Source organism: Pezoporus flaviventris, unplaced genomic scaffold (assembly GCF_033815535.1).
Source record: "Pezoporus flaviventris isolate CSIRO_AGI_PZ_B2104156 unplaced genomic scaffold, CSIRO_AGI_Pfla_v1 ptg000007l, whole genome shotgun sequence".
Lineage (NCBI taxonomy): Eukaryota > Metazoa > Chordata > Aves > Psittaciformes > Psittacidae > Pezoporus > Pezoporus flaviventris.
The window spans coordinates 24081540-24108632 of NW_026892555.1; the positions used below are offsets into that span (position 1 = coordinate 24081540).

At 38.2% G+C, this 27093-nt stretch overlaps 1 protein-coding gene across 2 annotated transcripts in view; it reads left to right on the top strand.

The window, feature by feature from the left end:
* The window catches only part of TRIQK (triple QxxK/R motif containing), a 59077-nt gene extending 35091 nt beyond the window's left edge, over nt 1-23986 (top strand). For both annotated transcript variants that reach the window (XM_061448117.1, XM_061448118.1), the window contains 2 exons: nt 13525-13610; nt 23011-23986. In XM_061448117.1, coding sequence (XP_061304101.1) covers nt 13525-13610; nt 23011-23124 — 200 coding nt within the window. In that variant the 3' untranslated portion in view covers nt 23125-23986. The remainder of the gene's footprint in view (nt 1-13524; nt 13611-23010) is intronic.
* Nucleotides 23987-27093: the final 3107 nt, after the last annotated feature.

The window sequence follows — 27093 nt, forward strand, 5'->3', positions numbered from 1 at the left end:
ACTGTCAGTGCATTGACTTCTGGAGTGACAGTGATATATAGGTCTGACAAAGCATCCTTCGCAATATGCTTCATTAAAGTGAGAACTGCAAATGCTGACAGTATTACTGGAAACCTTTTACTTTGGCAGAATTAATAAATTACAACTCGTATTTTGGGATGGTGTTGTAATATACAGCTGGTCCAGAATGATATGACTTACTAGTACGGAATTAGAGCATCTTGGCAGACAGCATCCAATTTATTTTCAATTCTGAGAAAAGCATTATCCACTGGATAAGACACTGGCTCAGGAGTTCAGGCATTTAGGATCACAGTTGTGCCATTCTTCCGGTGCCTGTTCCCAAGCAAGTCTCTTCACCTAGATGTCTTTTCTTCCTTCCACTGCTCTTTCCCTTTTTAAATGTTGCTGTGGTCATTCATAGGTTGTCCTCAGTTCTTGCAGCTTCTCTGCTTCTAGATGAACACCATAAATCCCATACTTGGAGAAAATCCGTAAATTTAGTTTGTTACCCAAAAGTTGTAGTGCCAGTCCAGGCTTTGTTTGATTAAGATTTAGGAAGCTTTACTTTAGCAAGTTGTGACCAGTGGTGAGTTAATCTGAAGCAAAGGATGTTTTTAATCTTGGCAGTAAGGATGCAGGCTAACGTTAAAAGGCATTAGAAGTGACCCTAGCTTCTCCTGAGCTCTAATGTCTCTCAGGCTCTGTCCCTGGTTCATCATGCAACTTTGCCAGTGTTCTTTGTTTGCTGCAAGGTGGTTTTGTTTGATTATTTTTCATAAAATCAGATGTAGGATTTAATGTCAGGTGATGTACTAGTACCGTTCAAATACTGCCATCTTGTTGTGTGCGAGAACAGAAAACCGTGAAACTATTAGAAATGGATGCAATGTGGTATCTGTGGTGGAAGTTCTGTACTCTATTTCTTAAGGCCTCATCTGTTCCACAAATTGCTCAGGTTTTTCCAAACCACCCCCAAGAGCTCTCTGTTCCAGCTAGAAAAAAGGAAGCTGTGAGTGACAGGTTGTGTCCTCTCCTTCATGGGCTAACTGTTGCCGTACCTCCTCTGAACAAAGTCCCATAAAATGGCTGGTCAGGTTTGGTTTGGGAGGTCTGTGGCTCCTGGGAGGGTGCTTGCTCATGGAGGAGCAGGGGCATGGGAGATGACTTCAGATCCATGTGGTTCCACGGTCCCACTGTGACATCCCTCAGGGAAAGGCCCTGGTCACCTAATAAGATTGGACACATCAGGTACAGCAACTACAGGAGAGGAAGAGAGAACCTTCTCTCCTGAAACACCATGGACTCTGTCCAGAGCATTTAATATTATTATTATAGTATTTGGTGACATGGTGCTTATTCAGCAACCATTGTTGTGAATGACTCAGTGATGTTGTCTGGCAGTAGCATGATATCCACCCGAGTAACTGGGAATAAATTTCTAATTACTGGTACTGAAGACATTTTTCAGGCAGTGGTTGGCTTGGTCGTGTTCATATACTCAAGAGGTCAAACTTACTGCCAGAGATGTGGTCTGGAAGGGTTTCTTGCAGGTTCAGATACACTAGGGCTATTGAAGGTTTTTTTTTTTTCAGTGGTGAAAGAGGTATATTGCTTTCATTTTGATCATGGTCTTAGAATCATTTAAGTGTATGTTGGTTTTCTTCCTAAAAAGTACCCCAGTAGGGAATCTTTGACTTCTGTGACCTCAGTTGCTTCTGTCAAGGTCAAAAGAAAAGTAATTTATGTAAGACAATGGGAGAAATTTCTGGCTATGTAATTGCAGGGATAAGAAGAAAAGAGAAGATGTTTTGAGGAACATCTGTTCCATGGATATGCTTTATTGTGGGCAACTGAATTGGATGACCTGGTCATCAGTGTCTATATTTTTCTTTATTGTCTTTAAGTGCTCTCAGTGGGGAACTGTTAGTATTTTCCTACCTTCCTGCTGAAACACAGGCCAGCTTTTATTGGAGTTAACCTCTAGTAATTATAAAGCCACCATCACAATAACAAGCAAACAGATGGGACATATAATATTAATAAATTATTGAATGCAACTTCCTCAGCCTTCACAGTAAGCTCTTTGGGACAGGGACAGACAGTTTCTTGTAAGCACTCACAGTACAACAAGGAGGTAAGCAACAGCCAACATGATTTGTAAAATCAATTCAATTCCCTTCTCTGACAGAGTAGCAAACGTTATTGATGGGGAAGAGGAAGAGGCGCTATGTGCCTTGACCTTGTCAAGGCTTTTGGACAATTTATTCTCGTAAACAAAGTAGAGATGTGTGAATATGAAGCTACTGCAAGATGGGCACCGAACTGGTATGAAACCCATTCTTGGTAGATATTAATGGTTTAGTGTCTGTTTGTAAATGTGTAATGAGGCATTCATAGTGGTCTGTCCTGGACCCAATGTGAATTGCAAGTGATATGATGAATTTACGAATTATACCAGTATGGGAGGCAGTAAAGAGCTAAGAGGTTAAGATTAGAATTCAACCTACATTTAAGACATTGATGAAGTAGCTTGGAAAAGTAGAATATAATCCAACAAGGAAAAGGGCAAGTTTCTTAACTTTGGTATAAGTAATCAGCCTATAGATTGAGTATGGGTAAGGAATGCTTAGGCCATGATTTTGGAGAAAGGGTTTGTAACAGTGAGCAGTGTCTCAGGCAGACTTGTTATTCAATGTGCAAGGAGAGTATATACATAAAAGATGCCAGTAAGGCCTCAGATGAAGTGCTGTATTCAGTTCTGTACAAAGATCAGAAAGAAAGTCTAGAGGAGAGCAAGAGGAGCCTAGAAAACAAAGACTGAAGGACTGATAAGGGCTGGTTCCATCTGGAGAACAGAAGACTAGAAAGATGTAGCGGCAGCCACTGAATATATAAAAGCCTTATGCAAAGAAGGGAACAAATCAACTGTCCTCCAAGTCAGTGGAAGATATGACAAAAAAGTTATCACAGTATCACAGTATGCTAGAGATTGGAAGGGTCCTCGAAAGATCATCTAGTCCAATCTCCCTGCCGGAGCAGGAACACCTAGATAGTGTTACACAGGAATGTGTCCAGGCGGGTTTTGAATGTCTTCAGGGAAGGAGACTCCACAACCTCCCTGGGCAGCCTGTTCCAGTGTTCCGTCACCCTCACAGAGAAGAAGTTTCTTCTCAAGTTTAAGTGGAACCTCTTGTGTTCCAGTTTGTACCCATTACCCCTTGTCCTATCATTGTTTGCCACTGAGTAGAGCCTGGCTCCATCCTCGTGACACTCCCCGTTTATATATTTATATACACTAATAAGGTCACCCCTCAGTCTCCTCCAAACTATAGAGACCCAGCTCCCTCAGTCTTTCCTCATAAGGGAGATGCTCCACTCCCCTAATCATCTTTGTTGCCCTTCGCTGGACTCTCTCCAGCAGGTCCCTGTCCTTCTTGAACTGAGGGGCCCAGAACTGGACACAATATTCCAGATGGGGTCTCACCAGGGCAGAGTAGAGGGGAAGGAGGACCTCTCTCGACCTACTAACCACCCCCCTTCTAATACACCCCAGGATGCCATTGGCCTTCTTAGCCACAAGGGCACAGTGTTGGCTCATGGTCATCCTGTCGTCCACTAGGACCCCCAGGTCCCTCTCCCCTACACTGCTCTCTAACAGGTCGTTCCCCAACCTATACTGGAACCTGGGGCTGTTCCTGCCCAGATGCAGGACTCTACACTTTCCCTTGTTATATGTGTTATATGTTATAATGTGCTAAGAGTTCAGTGCGGGAAGTTTGAGTTAGATATCAGACATGACTTTCCATGTTAAACCTAGTGAAGCACTGGGGGAAAGCTAGTGAGGCTGTGCCATCTCCATTTTCAAGGACCTGCATTTCTGAGACTCTGTACTCCCCATGTGGAACATGGTTGTGTGCTCCAGGTTGGTATCTGTGACAACAGTGTAACCATCTCTGTCTTGTCTTTGCTACTTGGCTTCTATCTGGCAGAGCCCCTCCTGTTCAGCTTTTTCCCCTGTTAAGTGAACTATGAATACACCTTAAAATGGGATATATTAAAAAAATTCTGAGGCCTCTAGAGACAGAGATGGAAAAGACCAGAGGAGCACACTCAGGACTTTTGCAGCTCTGGAATGACGGTGCTGCACTCTACCTCCATCTTCCTAGAAAGCTCTGTTTCTAGTTATTTCAGGATATATCACATTTTCCTCTATTTGCAGCCAACAAAGTTAATAAAATCAGCATAAGCCAAATGGGAGCTGGGCGCAGTCTGTCTCAGAAAGGCAGAAAGATTCTGTGTGTGCTGCATGTCCCGCTTACCACGCCTTATGCTGCCTTTTCATACCTCTCATCATCAAAGAAATAGTACGATAGTTTCTGTTGTTCAAAAATCATCTAATCAAATGTTTGGAAGAAATGTGGCTTTTAATTACATTAATGGTAGTTACTTCACTCCTAAGCAGTAGTATTTTTGTTTTGCTTTTCTTATTTTCAGAATTTGTACTAAACCATGGTTGTTTATGTAGAAATGTGACTACTAGTAGCTGTTCCATAGCAAAGTAATAAAAATGTGCACAAAACTGCATGGGCACATCAATGTGTATATATATTATGTAGGTGGAAAAGAAAAGAACCAGAACAACCACCCGGTGATCTGTTTCAGATTACTTGTATTAGTTTATTTTTAAGGAAGGTATGTGATGTTTTCATAGCTGTCTGAGTAGGAAATGTTAAGGATGTTGTTGGAAAAAAGAAGAACATCACCATCCCTCAAAGTGTTCAAAAACTGTGTGGGTGAGGCACTTAGGGCATGGTTTAGTGGTGGATGTGGCAGTGCTGCTGTAACGGTTGGACTTGATGATTTTAAAAGATCTTTTTGAATCTAGTTTGTACGTGTATGTTGAAGATGGATACTCTTTAACCTGGAGCTCTTATGTTTTAGTGGCTGTAGGCATGCACCTGTTGGGCTTGAGTTAAAGACTGTAAAAGTTCATTTAGCATTGAAAGGGATGAAAAAGGACTGCCCATCAAATAATATCTGTTAAGCATCAATATTTTTAGTGCTGTTCTTCAGATCTTTTCTTAAGGTCTTGCAGTTAATTGAGTATATTCTACAGGTATTGAAAACAATGAAATTACCTGACTAATCAGCTGATTTAAAAGTACTGATGTTCTTTTTTGGATTATACATTACTGATAACCAGTTTACTGAAGTTCTTTTCTTAATTGCTTATATAGATTTTTAAAATATTCCTTAAAAGAAGAGTCAGAAAAGATGGTAATTTAAATAGGTTCTTAATTACTCATTAAAATCAACATGTGTCTAATACAAATTTAAAATGTAAAGCATTTATTTAATGAAATGCTGCTTTTCATAGCAACTCATAGCAAATTCTGAGAGATTTTCTAAGGGATTCTGTTTCCAATGAGAATATTATATTTAACAGATATTTCTAGACTTCTAATTTGAAATCAGGGAAAGATAGCAATAATTAAATGGGTATATTATGCTATACTTAAGAATGCTTTATATTTTGTGTTATTGGTTTGTTTTTTTTTAATCTTGCATGCAGCATAAAAGGAACTTATTCATTTTAATGCATCCTTCTTGTTGGCTTAAAGCTGAAATATAGTTGCTTGAAAATTAATGTACCCCTCATGAATGACTGGTTGGATTATCTTTGTAGCATTAAATGTCAACCCTGAGCTCAGAGCACATTGTGTCTATGGTAGAAAGTTGTCCCTGAGCACTTAATGTTGTGTTAAATGATGATGTGTCCTTTGCAAATGTATTATTAGTGTCAAGCTGTTCCGTCTCTCAGGATTGAAAAATGGTCAGTGATTTGAGCTGCCATTAAACCTGTGTAAAATAGAGAGGCTGTAGGGGGTTTTCATGCCTTTTCTGAGTACAGACATACATACTCATAAGTAGGACTAAGACACATCAAAATGTTTCTGTTAACCTAAGACTCAAAAAACTCCCTTTGGAATCATAGCAATTAAAAATAAGAAAATCTCACTTCTTCTCCGGAAAAGAATGGTCACTGAATATGTCTGTGTGACACTAAGAGCACAAAAACCAGTAATAAACACTTGAGAGCTTGGTCTTCTTTCTGTAGACATGAGTTAGAGCTCTGTGGCTGATTCTCTAACACAGATCATAACTCTGTTACTGATGTGTGGTTTTAACTAAGTTTGGGCCTAAAATGTTGTTCCATCCCTGAAAGTGTTCAAGGTCAGGCTCTTACATTCTAAATAAAAAGTTATTTCCAGGTTTAGAGTTATAGTGTTAGAGATGAGACATGGGTGTTTAAGATGTGTCAGGTGTGCATAGAGTTACACAGAATTTCACTGGATTGAAATTCGGTTACTCAGTGAGTATATAGTGACTGGTTTAAAATCCCTCAAAGTTATTTCATAGACTCATAGAATGGTTTGGATTGGAAAGGACCTTGAAGATCATCTAGTTCCAACCCCCTGCTGTGGGCAGGGACACTTTCCACTAGACCAGGTTATATACTTCTGTACACACACCTTAGAAGCTAGGTGCTAGGTACCTCTATAGATCTGGGTGATGCATTTCACAAAACACTCCTTTCCCCATGCCAGACATCTAACTTGCTGGCATTATTAAAGACACTTAAAGAAAAATTCTGCTACTGTGTATGAAATGATAGAGCTCAGTACTGAGGAGCCACAGCACATGTAGGAAAAAAAATAGTTACGTTCCCTGCTATTAAAAAATGAACTACCATTAAGCTATGGAATTGTTGAAAATGCAAGCTATGAACTTTTTAGTCCGTTGACTTGCTGTTTATAGCTACTACTGAATTCCTTAGGTGCATTTTAGTTATGTTACTGTAGCTACATTAATGTGATTTTTATGGACAAATTTTCCCTGAATTGTCTGCCATTTAGCTGGTGCCAGGGAAGTGTCCCTGATGACTTGAAAAAGGCATATTCCATGTCCATCTTCAAGAAAACTAGGAAGACATGGGCATAAATAGAGTGAGTCCATTGAAGGGCCAAGATGACCAGCCAAAGCACAGGATGTACAAGGAGAGACTGAGAGCGGTGCTTTGTTCAGCTCCAAAAGGCTAAGCTGAGGTGTAACTGCTGTCTACAATTTTAATAGAAAGCTACAGACAGGGTCAAGCCTAACTTTTCTCAAAGGTGTGCAATGGTAGGACAAGAGGCAAGTTAGAACATGGAAATTCCCACTGGGTAGGAGAATAATGGTTTTACCAGAAGGATGGTCAAATGTTGGAAAAGGTTGCTCAGGGAGACTGTGGAACCTCCACCTTTGGACATACTCCAAACTCAGCTACCCTAGCTTCCTGAGCAACTACAGCTTTACAGTCCCTTCATGAGTGTGATGTTTTCTCTATAGTAATAAAGTACTAAGTAATGTGGCCATGTCCACAAATTTCCTGAGTCCAGATAAAATCATGTAGGAAACTAGTTCTTCTCCAATTGTCCTTTAGATCTTTAGTTTCTTTGCCTCCAATTTATTCTGCTTAACCTTAGAAGTGAAACCAGTCCGCCTGATTTGGGTGCTGAACATCAGTAGGCTCTCGCTGTTGCTGATGGCAGTAAAGTAGTCACTGCCAGGGAGCACTTTAGGCTGTCCTAGACTGCTGTCAGTCACTCTTTGGAGGAATCTATGTATGGAAAGTAAAAGAGACCTAAACAAGCAATCACCTAAATCTGGAGTTAGGTGCAGTGGCTGTGGCTTTCTGTGTATTGCATGTAAGGAGGTTGTGGAGGATAACATGATGGAACCTTCCTCCTTCATGGACCTTCACCCGTGCCAGTGAGATCTTTTTCCTTTCCCTCTGTTACAGCAGGGAAAAGGAGGGGATGCTTGCAGCCTGACTGGGAATCCTGCAAAGACCAGAGTACCGTTTTCTTGTTCTATGTTTGTTTTGTGGGGTTTTGTAGAGTGTTCCTAGAACCTTCACTAATTCAGATCAATAGTCATAACAAGAACGCTATTTCAGCTTAACTAGGTGTGTGATTTCACACTTCCAGTTTGACAGTAAAGCCACAGTATGTCTCTGGTTTCTAATTAGCTATGTATACATTGTAGTATGGGTTTCAGCATCAGTTAATTAATGTACTTCAGTTAAACTACTACTGGTAACTGAAATTTAGCCAGTAGTTGTATTTTTATTACACCTTAAACAATACTTTAACATATGAAATGTGTTGCTACTGTATGGAAAATGTCTTACTAATGTTTTGATTATGACTATAATACCAGCACAGGAAGATTCAGGACAGCAGTTTGTTGCTTGTTGTAAATTATAGTGAAAGTGTTGAAAGGAATTTTAAATCTGTAATGCTGATTAGCAAATTTTACTATCTGTCAGGTTTTTTGGCATGCTGTAAATAACTCATCTTCAAATAATTTGTCTCAGTAATTAAATTTAGATTGCGCATTTCTCATTTCAAATATTTTGACTCTTATCTATTTGCTTTTCCATTGTGGCTTAATTGGTGTGGTCTATATAAATGGACAATAAATTTATATACCTTTGTTATAAAGATCAGTCAGTGAATAGAACTTGGTATTCATCCCAGACAGAATTATGATTGAATGTATTTGCAAGATTAAAGCACTGAATTTACTTTTTTCTAATTAAAGGCAATTAAAGATTTGCAGACACAAATAAAAGACAATGAATTGAGGAATAAGTATAAGAGCAAGTCCATTTGCAGGTGAAAAGAAGTGCCTTTCAAGCAGAACCAGCTGTATTTTCATTGAAAGAATAACAGTTTAGGGAGCTTTTCTGCATGTGCTTGCTTGATAGCATAATGTACTCATAAGCAGCTTATGCAGTACAGTGTTCAGAAAATAGCAGTGCATTAATTTTTAAAGCAGCAAATGCAGGAAAAGAGCAATGCTGCCACATGATGATAATGAAGGTGGATATTGTAAAGTCTACTGAAAGAAAAGAAATCAGGGAGCTCCTGAAATGTGAACATTTATAAAACAATAACTAGATATTCATATGATAATAAGCTTGGACAGCAGCATCAACAAAGGCCAAAGATGCAGTCCTGTTTCTGCTTAAGCCTGATGAATTGAAAGGCAGAGAGGCAGTCTTTAGTCTGTTATTCAATTCCAGTAATGAGCTATTGTTAGAATGAAAAAGTAAATATCTAGAAGAGCTGGGAATATTTTATTTTATTTTTTTTCCTCATAAAGTATTCTAGAGATCTGTTCAGGTTTTGTCTTTATGGCAGCATCTTCAAACACAGTCATAAATAGAGTCAGTTTTCTTAAATACAGTGCTCAGCATGTTGCATTCCCAGTTACGTGCAGAGCTTGGTATGTATACAACCATACAGCATTATGCATACTACCTAGTAATGTCACAGTATTTCTGCAGACTAAAAAACCAGTCTCCCAGAACTTCATGAACTTTTCTAGCTCATATGTATTCTTTAGTTTGATTTTTGCGTTACTCATAGTGTCACTGAAAGTTTAAGTCAAGAAAAATACTGAATATAGAAGATCAGGTCATCTGTAGTATGTCAGGAAAATTACTAAATAGAAGATATATAGGATCTCAGTTTGCCTTATGAGTAGAGATAAATAACAAAAATTATTTTCAAATCCATAAATTTTATTCCTAGCTACATGAGGAGAAACAAAATCATGTTACGTATTATGTGAATCCCAATACTTGCTCTAAGGGAGACACTTTGTCATTTTTGGCAGTACAGCTTTGTTTAATAGTGAAAAAAGTCCCTATATTTCACGTTGTCTTCATCCTTTTCTAATTCCACACCTAGAATAGTCTTCATTTCTACCTTTGGAAAGCTTTCCAAGCTGGATCTGTAAACAGGGCACAACTCAGTTCAGCTGCTACTGAGGTCACTTTGCCACCAAAGGAGTGGGAAAAAATGTGTAAGAAGGATAGAAGGAAAGGGCAAGATGAAGGTCGAGCTCTGGAGAGCTTCCAAAGCGCAAAGGCATCTTCAAGCGCTGAAATGGAAAGGTGGATGGTCTTTGCACAGGGTCCTGGGAGGAACTGACGGGAGGCAGGAAAAGAAGAGAGATGATGGCTGTAGTCAGTAGGAACAGACTTAACAGACTAGTTCCTTGGCCTTAAAAATGGAACGTGTTGGACTTACAAAAAGTTGTAAGGAAAGAAGTGGCAAATTTGTAAGAAAAAAATTAAAAAAAGGAAATTAGGGTAAGTCATAAAACAATGAAGAAAAGCTGACGCTGAAGTTTGAGAGGGTATTAATTAATAACACTAGTGAGAAGTAGAAGAGGAAGGGATTTTGCTTAAGTAATACAAAAAGTAAGATTTGGTCTGGAAATTCTCCAGTTCTTTTTGGTTTCTTCTTGCCTCTGTATGTTCCCTCGGGAAAACTCCGTGTCTTAAATAGACATTGGATAAAGCAGACAAATGGGGCTTTGTCTGATGAGTCCGCCTTAACTGGCTTTGATGGTCACTTCCTGGGAAGAAGAAACAGCTTAATCGTGATGACTCTTGACAGATAAATGTACAAGAAAGCTAGCAGGGTAAGTGAGATAAAACTAGAAGACATTAGGAGTGTGAATATACATATTCCAACTGGCTGAATTTGCAGGCCTGAAAGAACATAGGGGGCCTCTATTATCTAGTTCTATTTGTTTTCCAGGTGGCAGTGATCAGTATTCACGTGGTAGGGGCTTTGCATTTCATAGTTCTTTATAGTTCTGTAGCGCAGATGTCTTTCCCAAGGCCTCAGAAAGTTCAGATCTTTTAAAAGTCTTTCAGTACAAGTGCTGAATCTGGTTTTCATTGCAAGAACTCCACAGATGCCCTTTTTAAACTTTTGCACTTGGTGGACTCAGATTGTTTCCCTACCTTTTTTTTTTTTTTTTTCATTTTGGCTATCACATTTAGCAAGGAGAGTGGTAAATTAATGGCAGGTGCATATATTTGGAGGACTACCAGCTCTAGAGTCATTGTTGAAATAGCCTATTTGTTATGCAGGGGGGTTAGTTGTTCATATCAGATTTAATATAACTCTGGAAGTATTCTCTAGATAAGTAGAATCCAGTCTTAGCCATAGCCATGATAAACAGTAGCATAGTGCCTGAAACCAAGGGAAAGAACACCAATAAGCTCTCCATTTTCTAATGATAGATTTGGTTCTGCCAATATATGCAGTTCACACACTGGGTCTCCTGTGCAATGTTTATTCCTGCTTGTATCACCTTCACAGTTGACTCTTGGAGAGAAAGAGGGAGAATAGGCTGTTGGAGGAAGGGTAGATGGGTTTCAGTAGCTCACTTGTTTCCCATTCCTAATGATCCTTACAAAGCTTCATTATCTAATGCTGTTGCATCACTGGAAGGGAAACCTCTGACTATCCTGCTTTATTTACCCCAGGTGGGAGAGCAGTAAACCTGAATTATGAGAACTGAAATTGAACTTAGTCCTTGCCAGTTATATACTTCTGAGCAAAGGTATTTTTCGTGCTTAAAACATCTCAGGAGGATAAATTTCTGTAGTTTGTTCACAAGTAAGTAAGAACAGCTGCATCACTTTATTGAAAGCTGGCTCCCAGCAAACAAACAAGAAAATTCAAGGCAGGGGTACATCTATGCCAAATTTCGGTCTGGAGTGAATTTTCATGAGTTATAAACTCTTGCCATTTACAGTGGAAGTTCTGACAGCTATTTAACTAGTTCATAACAAAAGTATGACTGCAGTGCTTTAGGGAGAAGAAACGTACTCTTTCTGGCCGGCTTCCTCTTATGACATAGCCATTTTGGTGGTTCCTGTAATTCTTTCCCTAACTGTTCAAAAAACTTACTGTACTCTTGACGCATCCTATTACCAGATGTCATTGATTTCTGAAGAATAATCCTGTCCTGCAGTTGAGATAAATTGACTGGATGAATATATTGGAGCATGAGACAGAAATGGTCATCTTTTCTTTGCTTAGTCCTCTAAAAAGGTTCCTTGTATATATACTTCCCTCCACCAGTAGGCATGGTTTTGGTTATTTTTCTAAGTTGTTTCAGGTCTTTCGTGAGTAATACCTGACCAAAGGATAATATGGAGACATTCACAATATATAATCCCGAGGGGTTGAGGAGAAATTATGCAATGAATGCAAATTCGTAATGTGAGTTCAGCATCCACAGTATGCTACAGAGTTGCTCTGTATTGAATATGAGCAGTGATAGAGAAAGTAGACAGAGGTGCATTTTCATGAACCCAGTGTATTGCTGGAGAAGACCTTCTTTTCCAACTCATGTCTTACAATTTCACCACTGCAAAATATTCCAGTTTTGAAGGTGATCATAAAATAGAAGATTGCACTAGTGATTATGAATGCAAGATCACATCTGGTTGAGCAAATGGGAGTATTGCATACAAAAAACTAGTGGGCATGGTTTTAGAGGAAAGGTTGAATTACTTGAATATAACCATAATGAAAGCTAATGTACAACTAGATAAAATTAGTGGTTTAAAAACAGCCAAACACTCCTGCTTACATCATTGTAGCTTGGCTTTGGAAATAGGCAAAAAGGACATAAGGGCATGTATGCATTTAGGGGAGCAAGGGGAATGGAAAGGACATCTTTGAACAGCCAAAGCAGTTACACTGAAGTTCTACCTCTCTGAGGAGTTTTTTCACTGATTACTCTTTTCTTTCTCCTCCTTTTGTGACGGTATCTGAGCCTTGACTCATGTTAACTTAAATAGTACATAATACAGCAATAACAGCCCCTTCAGAAAGCAAAATATCCTTGAGAGATATCAAGCATTTTATTCTGTATTATTGAGATAAATGATTTATGCCATTTTTGAGTACTTGCGTGTCCTGCTCTGAACTCAGTTCATATGCACGCACAGTAATCAAGCACTCGGCTGCACTCTTTGTGCCTGCAAGAGATAGTCCCCATAAAAGTTCATCTGAGACACTTCTAGAAGATTCTGTGTAACACATTTCTACAAGCAAGTGGTGTGAAGCAGTGGTTTTATAAGCGCTTACTTGGACTGACACTCATGTCTCTGAGTTCTGATACTTGCAAATAATGTTCCGGTTCATAATGATCAACATTTACACTCACCATAATGTCCTGTATTACACATTTATATATGCATTAGGGATGAATACCCAACAAAAATTATAATGAAAATTTTGTTTTGATTGAAATGAGAGGGAAAAACATCATCTTTAATCTACTTATTTGCTGTCTGATGCTTACTGACCAATTTAATAAACATTATACTAGTGGATGGCTAACTGTACATGTGTTTTGATGTTCCTCTGGAGTACTAGGTTCTGCACTGGTTTGTTGGCTCTTGCTTGTTGCTGTCGTTCTCTGTGCTACCTTTTCTCCACAGACCAAGCCCCAGTCTCACAGAATAGTTCCTCTTTAAAGTGCTGGACTAGGGGATGTTTTCAAAACGTTAGATCTGACTTTTCAACTGAAATAATTGCTGATATTCTTTATATTCTATTTTGTGTCATTTTCCTTAAATGTGCTTTTCTACTCTAGGAAAACAAGATTATAAGAAAACCAGGCCTATGTTAAGAGCTACAAGATTAAAAGCAGAGGCCAAGAAAACTGCACTAGGCGTAAAGGTAGAGATCTGTTTGACAGCTTATACCACCTTTGTGTATATGTTGTTTCTTTTCCCCATAGATGTACTGTGTGAATATTGATTTTTGAGAGATATTGTTTATGACACTTCAAAATCTAGGTGGAATGCCAGAATCTAAAATATTTATGATGGATTGCTTTTACTTAACCCTAAAATAACTAGAACAGTTGAAATGCTGAAAGATTTTAAGTGGTCCATGTCCTTGTTATGACGCATACTTACTTTAGGGTCAATAAAGTACTGTATGCATGGAAAATTGATTTAAGTTGCAGCCACTATTTTTCCCTCAAACTCGTTTTTGAATCAGGTTAATACACAAATAGGTTAGCAGCAAGGGTAAAAACTGAGCAGAATAAAAAAGTGGATCAAATACCTGGATATTCTAGTGGAAGAAACTTCAGAAATGTTAAAAGGAGAACATTTTCTTGTTTCTGGCAGGTGAGAAATCAATTTTTTCAAGTTATAGCTTATAGCAAATGCCAAGGTATTACTACCAAGTTGTAACAGCTGTTGAGCTGCCAGATGATGTATTTGGTTGTCTTCCAGAATTTGCTATTATAATCACGAAACAGTGCTTTCTTTTTGCTCCTGATTGCCGATCTCGATCAAGCATTACCATGCAATGCAGTATGTTTTCACAACATAATCTCTTCAGTTAGTGCTGTGTGTCAGGTTTTAATGAGAAAAGGTAGATTGCCTTTTTTGTTTAAGGGATAGATTATTAACCTTTTGAGTTCAGTGTTTTTCCCTTCCTTTCTTATTAGATCTTGTTTTTATTTCTTTCCATTTTGCTTTCAATAACATGACCTTTTAAAAGTGATGTTCTACTTGGAGTACTGTTTTACTGTACAGTCCAGTTCTAAAACATGCAAGGTTTTTGCATGTCTTTCACAAATGAGAAAAATATGAACCTTGGTTCTTTAAAACCTGTTTTGATTCCTTGTTTTCTTCAGTAATTCTTATTTTAAAATAGGGAGAATAGGAAAACGTATGTGTAATCCTGTGTATAGTGAAGAATAAAGTTTTAGTGAGAAAATAAATTGAGAACAGTGTATTTTGTGCAAATATTCTCCTGCATGTTTTAGCAGAACACCGGCTGACATCTACGTAAGAATGAGTTTTGCCATCAAGGTACACCCATGTTCTCCATGTCACAGGATGTTGTGTTTTGGGGGTTCTGATAATAGCAGTGCACAGTATCTCAGGTTTGCAGTTCTGCCTCTGCCTTTAAAAAAATCCCAAAGTCTTTAAAATGCTGTCTTCCGGCTGTAGTATTTTTTGCACACCTGAACCTTAAAATATGACTCTGGATCATACCCAAACAGATCACAGTCATTTTGCTTTGCTTCCTAATTGCTGAGAAAAGCTGACATAGTTGAAGCAAAACTGAAGGTAGGTTGGGCACCTTTCCCTTGGGATATGCTTGTGGGGGGAAGGAAAGCAGGGCCTTTGTGTGCATCCTTCTCACTGAACCTGCTTAATGCCAACAACCTCAGGCTTACTAAATGTTACAATACTTCTACCAGAATATGGTCAATCCCTGTAGAATAAAACTGTGCTTCTACTGGCGGACTGTGAAGCGCTCAGCACAGAAGTGAGGCATATTTAATGTCTCAGGGTAAACTTGCACCTCCCATCTTGCAGTGACAACTTTTCACCCTGCTCTATTCCCCCAGTTCAGCAGAGCTTTGCTATGTGGGCAGTGGATGTGCCTGGAGTGTCTGCAGGGAAATCGCCATTCCGACCCAAGGAGAGGTTGTTTAGTTGTGAAGCCCTGTAAGCTCTCTCCCTCTCCCAGGCAGGGCTTGTTTTGCTCAGGCCACTGTAAGTTCTCACAGCTGTCCAAAAGCAGTCTTCTTGCACTCATTCTCCACACCTATCCCAGATACTTCTGTTATCTTCTATATAAATTTTGAAATTAGAATTTCTTGAAGTCTTGTGCTTAGTGTGACAGCAGAGTGTTAAATCACTCCTTGTCCCTTCAGGTTCTGTACATTCGCTAAATTGTTTTGAGGCTTGAGGGTGCATTCCTTTAATTGTTTCCTAATATTCAGGGCTTTTGAGTGTGCCTGAGCTATTCCTTTGGGAAGGTATCATCACAGTTGTCACCTCGTATTAACAAAGTTTTCTCATAGCAATAAACAATATGATTCGCCTTCCAAAAGCTGGAATTTTAGTCTTTTTATGTGATGTAGGCTCTGATTCTGTGCAGTGACAGTTGACTAACTTCGGTCTGTGTTGAAGAAAAAAAATTAGTATAACCCCAATGTAATGCAGTAAGTAGGTAGCACTTTAAATAGAATGTCCAAAGTTCTTACAAATCTGTGTTTATTTACCATACATTTTATTTGTTTATCCAGGCTTCAGTACATAATGCAGTGTGCAGCATTTCAAAATATAGAAACATTTTCTTATAAAAAGCTAAGTTGCAGTTAGTAAAAGTATTGTAGAGGAAGGATGTTCTTTTCATACATGTAAAAGTACAAGTTGTTTGGGAAAGAGGAATATTTTTGTAATTCTGTGAAATACCTAAAACAATAAGTATCATAGCAACACTTGAAACTGTAGGATTTTTAGTGCTCCTTGATCCTTCCGGAGTTGTTTTGCACTGGTGTCCTGAAGAGCTTATATTCCTGGCTGTAAACTAAGACTTGGTGTAGACTTTTCTTAGGCAAAGAAAAAAAAAAGGACTGGAAAATAATGGAGGTATTTTAGTCCTTAATTTCTACAAAGATAATGAAATTCAGATGTTGTGTATTTCACCATGAGAACTGACAACATTTGCTGTAAAAAAAAAAGGCCCTGTAAATGACATAAACTTTTCAGAACCAATTCCCTAGAGATCCTTCACATTTCATTGCTGGCATACTAATTAGCTTGTCTTGTCAAACTTTGATTGCCTTGTCATTTTAATGCAAGGTTTAAAGTAACAAAGTTTCTTTGAGTCACTGGCATTTAGTACTTTTTAATTTCCCCAATGAGAGATTTTATCCGTGTTGATAATGTCAGAGAAGCAGCTGAGCACTAATAACTATCAAAAGTTAGTTCAAGCAGGGTGACCATGCTAGTATTTGGTGTGCAATATTTGCTCTTTAAACATGTTTAAAGATTAAATGTTGTAACAGAGCTATTATGGTGGCTCTGCTTGTACATGTGACACTAATGCAGATAGTGCCAAAATATATGGTATCTATTGGGAGAGCAGGACCCCTGTCTTGAGAAACAACTTGTAGAGAAAGCAGTATGCTGTATGTCTCCTGGTGTTTGGGTACGACAGAATTTTTTGTAGCAGTACCAAAAAGGGAGCCTCTGAATCTTTGTGTGGTTGTTTTGTTATCCCCCACGGGGAGCTTGTGCGGGTGGAAGCCCACCTGCTCATCCTTACCAGCTCAAGCAGCAAGGGGTCTGCACCATCAGTGCTAACTCGGTTCTCAGAGGGTGAGGAAGAGGTGCCAGCAGGAGGATGGCAAGCAGAAAATGGTTTGAGGAATGTAGAAGCTCAGCACCAAATAGGTGGGGTTTGGTATGCAGAGGCCAAAACTAATAGGAGTTCTCGGGGAAAGACTTTGTTCAGAGGCTGCAGAATGAATCACTGGTCCATGTGATAGATGATGAAGTTTTCTCTCTTGTTGAAAGCTAGACACAAATTGAACAATAGTATTTTACACCCACTCACAAAAACATAATTGACTGCAGAATCCCACTCCATAGAGAATTATTAGCAAGATAGTACATCGATTGAGCTAAGGAAAAAATGCATCCTAAAAAACTGAGAGCTTACTGTCAGTCTTTTGCCCATCTACTTAATCTATTGTGTAGGTAGCTAGCTCACTATTAACAGTGTATCTCATCTGGAACAAGTTATGTATGAGTAGATAACAAGACGTTCCTGGTGTATTTTGGCAAATAGCATTCTCTGATTTCATGCTGCTCATGATCTGCTAAGTTAGTGAACTACAATTGCCAAGATAAGTTGGGAATATAGTTGCATAGCTTTGCAGAAAATAAGCCTGCAAGGGGCTATTAGATCATTTGATCTGGGCTTCTATATGTTACAGATCGTAAAATTTCGTCCAAATACTTTCTAGGAAGCCCAGGCACTTTGTAAGGGCCAAAATACTGGGTCTTCAGCTTATGTGCCTCACGTAAAGAGCAGGGCGGCTAAATGTGCCACCAGTGAACAGACTCTGATGTTCCCAGTGATCTCAGTAGTCAGACTTTGATCCCTGACCTTGAAAAGGAAGGGCGTGGAAAATCCGACAGGAAAACAAAGTCAGATTGATCCCTTGTGACCCTGGCCTGACCTGTATACATAAGTACAGTAATCATGGTGGTTTGAACATGGGAACAAGATGCACAAGAAGCACCAAGCAGGAGCTTAGGAGGATTTTCTGTACCATCTCAGAGCACTAGTCCATCTTACTCAGCTTTGGTGTGTACTTGTGACCAATCTCTAACACTTCAAAGTAACAGTTGACAACAACAAAACCTCAAATCCTAGAAATTAAATCAATACAATTGGAGGAAAGGTTCCTGGAAAGTAGGGAAACTTCTTTTATCCTATACAGAAAAGTCTGAAGCACTGAAGCAAGAGGTGCCTTTACTTTTAACAATATGGTACTTCAGGGGTTCAGAATATAGCACTGACCATGTAAGTAATTGCAGTCTTCCCTGTGTCCTGAAGGAGTGGAGCAGTCTAGAGGGCTGAGTTTACCAACTCCAAGGCTGGTTGCCAGGACCTCCTTTTCACACAAACCCAAGTTGAAGCTAAACCAAAATGTACTTTTTTGAGAGATCTGACCATAAAAGACTCCCAGCCATGGAAGTCCGTATTTTCCCCAAAAGGTAAATGGAATGTTCAATCATTCTTGCTTCTAGGAAATGGCATCCTATTTCAAGACAGATCTTATCTAACCACAGCTGAGCCTTGAGAGGTTCTTGTAAACAAGATAGAAAGACCCCACACTGCGAAGCGCCTTACAGTTATATGCTGTAAGCAAACTAGCTCTCATTCTTCTCTATAATAAAATAAATACCAGTCATCTCCCTACTGGAAGCTCTTCTGCCTTTGCACATTCAGAGTGCTGAGGGAGTGGTTACCCCTTAAATCCAAAAGACTTTCGAGAGTCACTGTTTTTCAACAGTCTGTACTTTGTACATCTTTGATACCTGTATATATTATCTTGCATTTAGCTATATTAAAATGAATCCTGTTACTTTGTGAACATACAGCCAGGCCTTTTAAGTGACTCTCTAATAGTACTTTGTTCTCATTATTTGAGACAAAAATGATCTTTCTTCCATCTGAAATTTTTACAGTAAAAAAAAACCAAACACAAAAATGACTGATAAAAGTTACTAAGTTACTTTTGTTACCTCTTATTAGCTGTAGAATGTTCTGCATCCATTTTTAAATATAATTTTTTTCAAACTCTAAAAAATGATGAATGTTCAGATAAAGTCTTTTGGTTAAAAATTATATGGGATGAAAAGGTTCATGATTCTCAAGTCCATCTATGTTTCTTTAAATTCTACAGGTATCCTTGGTCAGTATGATTTTCTGTTCATCTCTTCCCAGAAATCAGTAGGGACAGTTTAGCATTTCAAAGACAGCAATTTGTGGAACTCTTTCACTTAGTTTTAAGCTGGTTGCAGATAACAAAAGGTATGATTCTCTTTGTAGGACAATAAAAAAAATATATGTAAAAAATCTGAAATTTCCTGAAAGTGTAACATTTCCCTGTATGCATGGGATGTGATGCTGCCATACACGGTGTCTGGAATTAGAAGTTGTGGATGTGGATTGCCTCAAAGTGTTTAAGGCCAGGTTGGATAGAGTTTTGAGCAACCTGATCTAGTGGAAAGTGTCCCTGCCTGTGGTGGGGGAGTTAGGAACTAGATGATGTTTAAGGTACTTTCCAAATCTAACCATTCTCTGATTCTGTGATTTGTGTTGTTACAGCCAACTTTTTATCCTCACTGCTACTTTTTTCAATTTCTGATTAGTCTTGTTTAGAGCCCAACTCTGCACCTTGCTCCGTCAGGGTGAATCCGAGGACATTATCCAAGTATTTTGGCATGAGAGACATAGAACTGTCAAAAAATGAAAGAACTAACGAAAGAACTAAATCTACATTATGCTGTTATGGCATATGTTTCCTTTATGGAAAAGTTTCTCAAAAACTTAACCAAGCTGAAATTTGTAGGATTCTACAGATGTTATTCTAAATGTAAGAGAATATAATAGAAAATTCTGTTCCTTTTGAAGGCTTCTTTGCGATTTGAGAGCAGGGATGTTATTTCCTAGTGTTCTGTTCCATGTTAAAAAAGAAAAAAAGGAGAAGAAGCCCTGTGATCATTTTAAGTTTATTTCTATAAGACTTTTTCTATATTGGTTAATTATTCATGATGAAATCCTCTGAGTAAATGGATTTCACAGAGGGATGATGGGGATGATCCATAAAATGCAGGAGAAAGGGAGCTATATATGCCGAGCGGGGAGTATTTTAACATTTCATTTCTATGCATGGCTTAAAATACAAATAGCAAAACCTGATAAGTACAAAACAAATTAAAATGACAATATAGACTACTGTTGCAAAGACAGTATAGTGGTGTAGCGTCTCATTTGCTATTTACATTGCAAAATTTATGTTTAGAAAAGTTCATAAACTGGATACAATTCTTAAGAGAATGCATATCACTAGCTGAGAGCCAGGTGTCCTTTGTTAGGCCCTTTATTTTAGATTTTTAGTACTCTTTTAGTAACTCAAAATTAAGGTTCTTGCATAATTCTCAAACCTGGAATTTCAGTAAGGCTTTTTATTCTGAGGGTTAATAAATACTGATCCAGCCACCCAGTTCCTAATGCCTGAGCAAGGAAAGTAGCATTGTTACCTCAGTGTTATTCACTGTAAAGCTTAGGCAGAGGAATAAAGGAACTACTCCTGTCAAAACAGTCACTGGGCAGCTTGAGAAAAAAAGTAGGATTTTCCCAGTTTTACTTCCTAGAAAACAGATCTTTGATGCAAACATTCCCCATAATTTTGCTGCTGCAATCGCAGTGTTTCAGAAGTGTGGCTGAGGAGAAGGGATAGAACAGGTGAACCTATTGTAAAGCAAAGTGTGGCAAGTATGGCATCCAAACAAGGGAAAAAACTTTTTAATATTGGAATGAATTTGCTGTCTGTATCAAGCGTGAACTGTGCCTGCATTGTACGGTTTTGTGTCCACTCTCCTGAGCAGATGGAGCTTGCAGTTGTATGTCACTTGTTTATTGCATCCTCTTAAGATTAGTAGCTGCGTGGCCAGATGGGTCTGGGAGCACAGCTGTGGATACAAGGAAATAAATGAAACCTGTCTGATGCTGCTATGCCCTTTTGTGAGATACTGACGTGTTGCAACTGCAACAAAGCAAAAATCACTTTCCTTTAATATATTAGTGAATTAGATGTACTTTCTTATTTTTTTTTAATCAAATCATATGAAATCAGGAGGATGAGGTTCAGAAGATGATAATTCTAAGAGGAAAATGTAGTTGAATTCTGCAGCAAAGAGCCTCAGCAAATTTACAAGAGCAATTTTAATGTGGTAAAATAAATTTAAAGTACATCTCAATTAATCATCTGTATAAAATGTAAAGCAAAGGTTTCTATAGAACAAAAATTCCTATAGAGCACATGCCAACTAGGCAGTAGTATTTCAAAGTTTATTAGATGGCATATGTTGAATTATTGATCCAACATTCTGATGAACTAGTTAATGCATTCATGTAAATGCAAATGAAATGCTGTTCTATAGAAGAATGCCAGATTAAGGGCTAGACTTTAAAAAAGATGAGACCAACAGTTTTAACTCCTTCATGGCAGTGGACACACAAAGTCAGTCACAAAGCCACCATCAATCTAGAGATCCTGGATAGAATTCATCCTACAGTGCAGGTATCATCTCTACTCCCCTTCTAGTCTAAGGGGAGAAACAGGCATTATCAGGAAGAATTCTCTTGACCTATTTTAGAGGACACAATGAATTCTGCACCAAAGAGGGTCAGATTCTATCCTTGGATGGTAAAGGGTGTACAATTGTCTAGGTATGGTGTAGGCATCTTGTTTCAATCCCACTGGCAGAGTAGGTTTGATGTGGCATCTTCTGTACTGATTCAGATTAGTTGTTGTAAAGTCACGGAACTGTTTTTCTTCTCTCCTTTTAAGTTTATAGCTGGATTGTTCTGACATAGATGGTTTGTAGGCCAACATGAAGCTGAGATTTGGGAAAACAGTTCAGGGTGGAACAAACCAACCTGTTCCTTTTGAGCACCTCAGATTTTAAAAATGCATCATGATGATAGAGGATGAAGCAGTGCATGGTGTTAGCTGTGGAAGTCGCAGTTTCTGAGAGCTCCAGGAACATTAAGATTTTTGTCAAATTTGTATTTCTTCTTTCATTGTCTAGCAAAATGAAAGCCAACACTATACGAAGTATGCTGTGCTTTCCAGGAGAATAGAAACTTTAAAATATGAAACAGTGTCACTTTGAAAGAAGTAATGTTATAAAGAGTATGATAATTGTGATTTATTATATTTGAGATCTAAAGTTGGAGCTTAACAGAGTCCAGCTTTAAGATAGAATATGATGATAGGCAGTCACATAATGAGCATGACGTGTAGTGCAAAAACATTTTTCTGCTTCTGAAAGCTGCTATAAATCATGTATACTTTGGAAGACTCCTTTATGTTAATTAAGGAAGATGCATCAAGTTGCAATATTTTATGGGAAGAGAGGCAAGCACAAGTGCACATTGTTGTGCTTTTTGCCTTATTGCAAAGGGAAGGAAGAAAAGTTTCATCCAATTCTGAACGATTTTGTAGCTCCATATTGTAATGCATGCCAGGAGGTTGGGAGGTAGAGGTAGCAATTTTCATTGACTTCCACCATACTGTGTTTGCTTCATTAAAAAATTACAAATTTGTTGGCAAAAAGCAGTAACATATTGCTAGAAAACATCAAAATTCACAGTGTAAATTCATAACTTAAATTTGTGTTCAAAACTGTGGTTTATGGATTCTGTCTTTTCTTTTAAAAAAGAAGGAATAGCATAATAACAGGATATAAAGCTCCTATTTTTAGGTCTTTAAGACATCCATCCCGTTTTTGGCAGTATATCAGACTCACCAAAATCTTTATTAAGGGAATGGATTTTATAACATTCTGAAATGGTAATCACAAAGAAGAAATCATTAAAGTATCAATGCCTTGTGCAATTATATGGCTGATCTCGTTTTGATATGTATTATAGAAGGGAAATAATATTCCTGATTTATCTGAAAATATGGTACTGTTTCTAACACGTTTTGTTTTACTTTTTTCTCTTATTCCTACAGGAAGTTGCACTTGTCCTTGCAGCTATACTGGTATTTTTGTTGGCTTTCTATGCTTTCTTTTATCTTAACATTTCCAATGAAGTTGACCTTGATCTGGATCCAGATGAAAACTAGCGGATGCAATGAATCTATCATCAAGATTTCTTCAGCTTCAACAAGACTACGTAGGAACACACAGTCCCTTCACTGTGAGACAGTAAACGATACCATTTCTTGCAGTCCAAATTCATAAGAAAGTTTTGCAATCCGTCAGTCAGTCACTTTTACATTCCAGATCTCCAAAATAAGAGAACACTCATGCCCGGCAAGTGTATTCAGTTAACAGGAAAGCCAGGAGCATCCATACAATACATGAAGTTTGTTGTTTACATTATTTGTTTTCTCAGGCAGAGAACTTTGATGTCAAAAGACAGGTGCTATTATTATCCTGGGTATTGATGCTGACTTCACAGGAGGAGAGTCTGCCTTGACTAAATTTAGGAATCAAAGCTTCCTAATAGCCAAATTAGTTTCCTTTTCCTTCCCAAAAGAAAGCAGAAATGCCAAATAAAAAGTCTTTTCTTGATTTGTATTTAAAATATATCAAAAATCCCCCTCATCCTTTCCCTTTTAATCTTTTTTTGTGCATGTGTGCACACACGCACTTATGAAGATGGAAGAAATTGTAGGGAAAAAATATCTTTCTAGAAGCAGTCTGTCACCTCCTATATGGACTTAATTTTTATGTCATCCCAGATTCTGTGTGCCTATATATCTTCAGTAATCTTTTTCATTCTTTTGCCAACTGTTCAGCACACATGTGTTCTGTCAGAAATGGCACCTGGATGACAGAAGCTCTAACATTCACATATGCCTCTGAAATACAGTTCTTTGCCTCCTGTGCTGTCTGAGCTAGTGTAAATAGAAAGTTCAGTCGATGTTGGTTTTAATTAGTGTATTGCTCTATTATTAATATAAAGTCAAAATCATATATTAATTATACTGTTCCTGCTGGTTGTGGCATCAGCTTGCTCTACCTGTTAGGAGGATGTTGTAAAAAAAGATTTCAGTTATACAATCATTTTAATCATCAAACTGATGTGAGAAGTTGTAAATATTAAGAAACCTTTTTTTGTTGTTTTTTTTTGTTTGTTTTGTTGGGTTTTGGTGGTTTTTTTTTTCCATGAGTACTAATAATTGGGAAAGTCTTGGCTAGATTACATCCTTCAGTTCTTGCAAAGTACTTTGCAGAATATGCACTGTAGATAAAATTTCTGATCCCTTTGATAACTACAAGCCGCTTGAAGAAGTTGGTATGTCAAAGCTGCTGCAGGGAGATATAAAATTCTGGCTATATCCTGTTCTGCTTTGAGTTTGCCATATAACTGAGCTTGTCATTGTAAAGGTTCAGTTTTCATCCTTTTAAAAAGGTGGTCAGTCTTTCTCTAGTTTGGCTTCACTTTGATACCAAGAAAAGCATTGAGCCATTTTTGCTGAATGTGGCAAGGAAGTTAGGCAGATTGACTTCCAGAAAAGTAATTATAATTCTGAATTCTATTAGCAAACTAGGTTGTCTTCATCTTTGACACCAATTTCAGGGCTGAATGTTAGGTGTAGCTGAAACTGAGATATTTACTGCCTTGTTCCAGAAATGCCTACGGTTTCCTATAGTAATTTTGAAAACAAAGGGATACAAATCATAGCAGGTATTATAATGGAAAATATATTTATTTTAAATTGACACAGTTCCATTATCACCACTTAAGGAACTTAGATCAATACAGTTAATTTTTAAACCATACAGTAACTGTGACCATATACATTATGAGTCTTTAAGGATCCACTTCTTATCTGTCATTCTCCTCATTCACTTTATGCAATGCAAAACAACTCCTCTAGAAATTCAGAGTACAACAGTCTTCCAAGAAGAATATGAAAGAGAAACATTAACATATATCTGCAAATATTCCTTATTTTCTAATTATGACTGTTACAGACACCAAATCCTAACATCTATGCATGCATATGACTTACTGTCTGCTAAGACATGCTCATGTGACCAGATGCTTAGTAACATGTTGCATTCATGGTGAAGCATTATCTGACACATGGCCTGGCTTTCAGTGGACAGAAAAGCATATCACAAACTGTCTCCTTGGATGTGACATGCTTTTCACTTCACCATTGCCACACCACATGTCACAGAAGCTGCAGACCTCTCCTGTTACTTTGCATGAGCAATATTGTTGTTCCATTAAATGCTGGAAATACTGCTTTCTTAATGTCTGCATGTAGGTCTCCGGGTGATATGTGGCATGAGAAAGATGTGTACTTACCCCTTCATGCAGGTTGTCTCATAACCTGCTTTCTGAATCAGTTAGATTAAAAAGCAAGCTATTCTTACTGTCAAATTTATGAAGCTACTATAACAGGAAGATTGTATTTCCCATAATTATGACTTATAGACAAAATCTGAAGCGTGCATATATGTGACTGAAGCAATTTCCCTGATCTGTGACTTGTGAATGAGTACATATTGCCCACAAGTGCCATAGTTTGCAGTTTGTTGGCTTCATTTCAATCAGGCCTTTTTGTTGACATGAAAGATATTCTCATGTAATAAGAAAATTTCCTTTGATAAACTGGATAGGCTTTTGTTCCATGTACATAGAAATGCATAGTTAATATTGCAGCAAATTTACTTTTTCTCTTATTAGTACAATAATTTCTAGTGGGACTATGTCAATAGTCTTCTCAAGCTAAAGGCCACCACTTTACATGAAATGAAACAAACCATCCTTGGTTTTCTAAAAGGCACAAGCACAACAATCTTAGAAATGAGGTCTGATTCTCGTAAGACCCCACTTGGAGTACTGTGTACAGTTCTAGTGTCCTCAACATAAGAAGGACATGGAACTGTTGGAACAAGTCCAGAGGAGGGCCACAAGGATGATCAGGGGACTGGAGCACCTCTCGTTTGAAGACAGGCTGAGGAAGTTGGGGCTGTTCAGCCCGGAGAAGAGAAGGCTGCGTGAGGACCTCATAACAGCCTTCCAGTATCTGAAGGGGGCCTGTAAGGATGACAAGAGGGACTCTTCATTAGGGACTGTAGTGATAGGACAAGGGGTAACGGGTTCAAACTTAAACAGAAGAAGTTCATGTATCTAACATAGGGAAGAAATACTTTACTGTGAGAGTGGTGAGAAACTGGAACAGGCAGCCCAAGGAATCTGTGGATGCCTCATCTCTGGCAGTGTTCAAGAACAGGTTGGACAGGACGCTGAGCAACCTGGTCTAGTGGAAGGTGTCCCTGCCCATGGCAGGGGGGTTGGAACTAGATGATCTTAAGGTCCTTTCCAACCCAAATCATTCTATGATTCTAAGTTTGCTAATTATGATTCCCCTGAGTTCACTGAAATTGCAACTCTGATTTACTCCAAGGGGAAATCAGAATCTGACCTCAAGTTATTTCTGCTTTCTGGAGTGCTACATTGTCCATGCCTCATATTTTAGAGACTGATTTTTGTCTTGCAAACATGTGGCTTATTTTGTCCTTAATTATATCTGAGAGTGAAATATACCTCTTGGGTTTTGGACCACCTATCTTTGTATTAGTTGCTCAGTGTCTATTTTATTAATAAATGTATTTTTACTATTTTGGTGCTCTTACTCATGTTGGACACACTGAATTATATATACATTTGAAAGAACTTTAAAGCAATATAAACAGCACAATGTTCAGGTATGAGCAGTGATACTCACTAGTTTTAGAATATCTGGATGATTCTAGGCAGTTTTAGCCTCTAAGCTCATATTAAAACAAAGTGTAGCCTCTGAATACTTAAAAGACAATAAAGAGGACTTCTCTTGGTGTCCTACCCAATAAATCAGATCTCTTTCTGCAGACAAGTTAGTCTGTGTAGCTCCATCAACCTCAGATATTTATTTTATTGTAAAAATAATGCTTTTATATGCTTGTTTCAAAGAAAGATTGCTGCAAACCTGGCTTAACAGGGCAAGTTTTTTCAAGGAGATTCACCTGTGGGGAAGGGGTAGATACCATTATTGTTACCCTCTGCTTGTGGAGTAAACTGTATTTCTTTC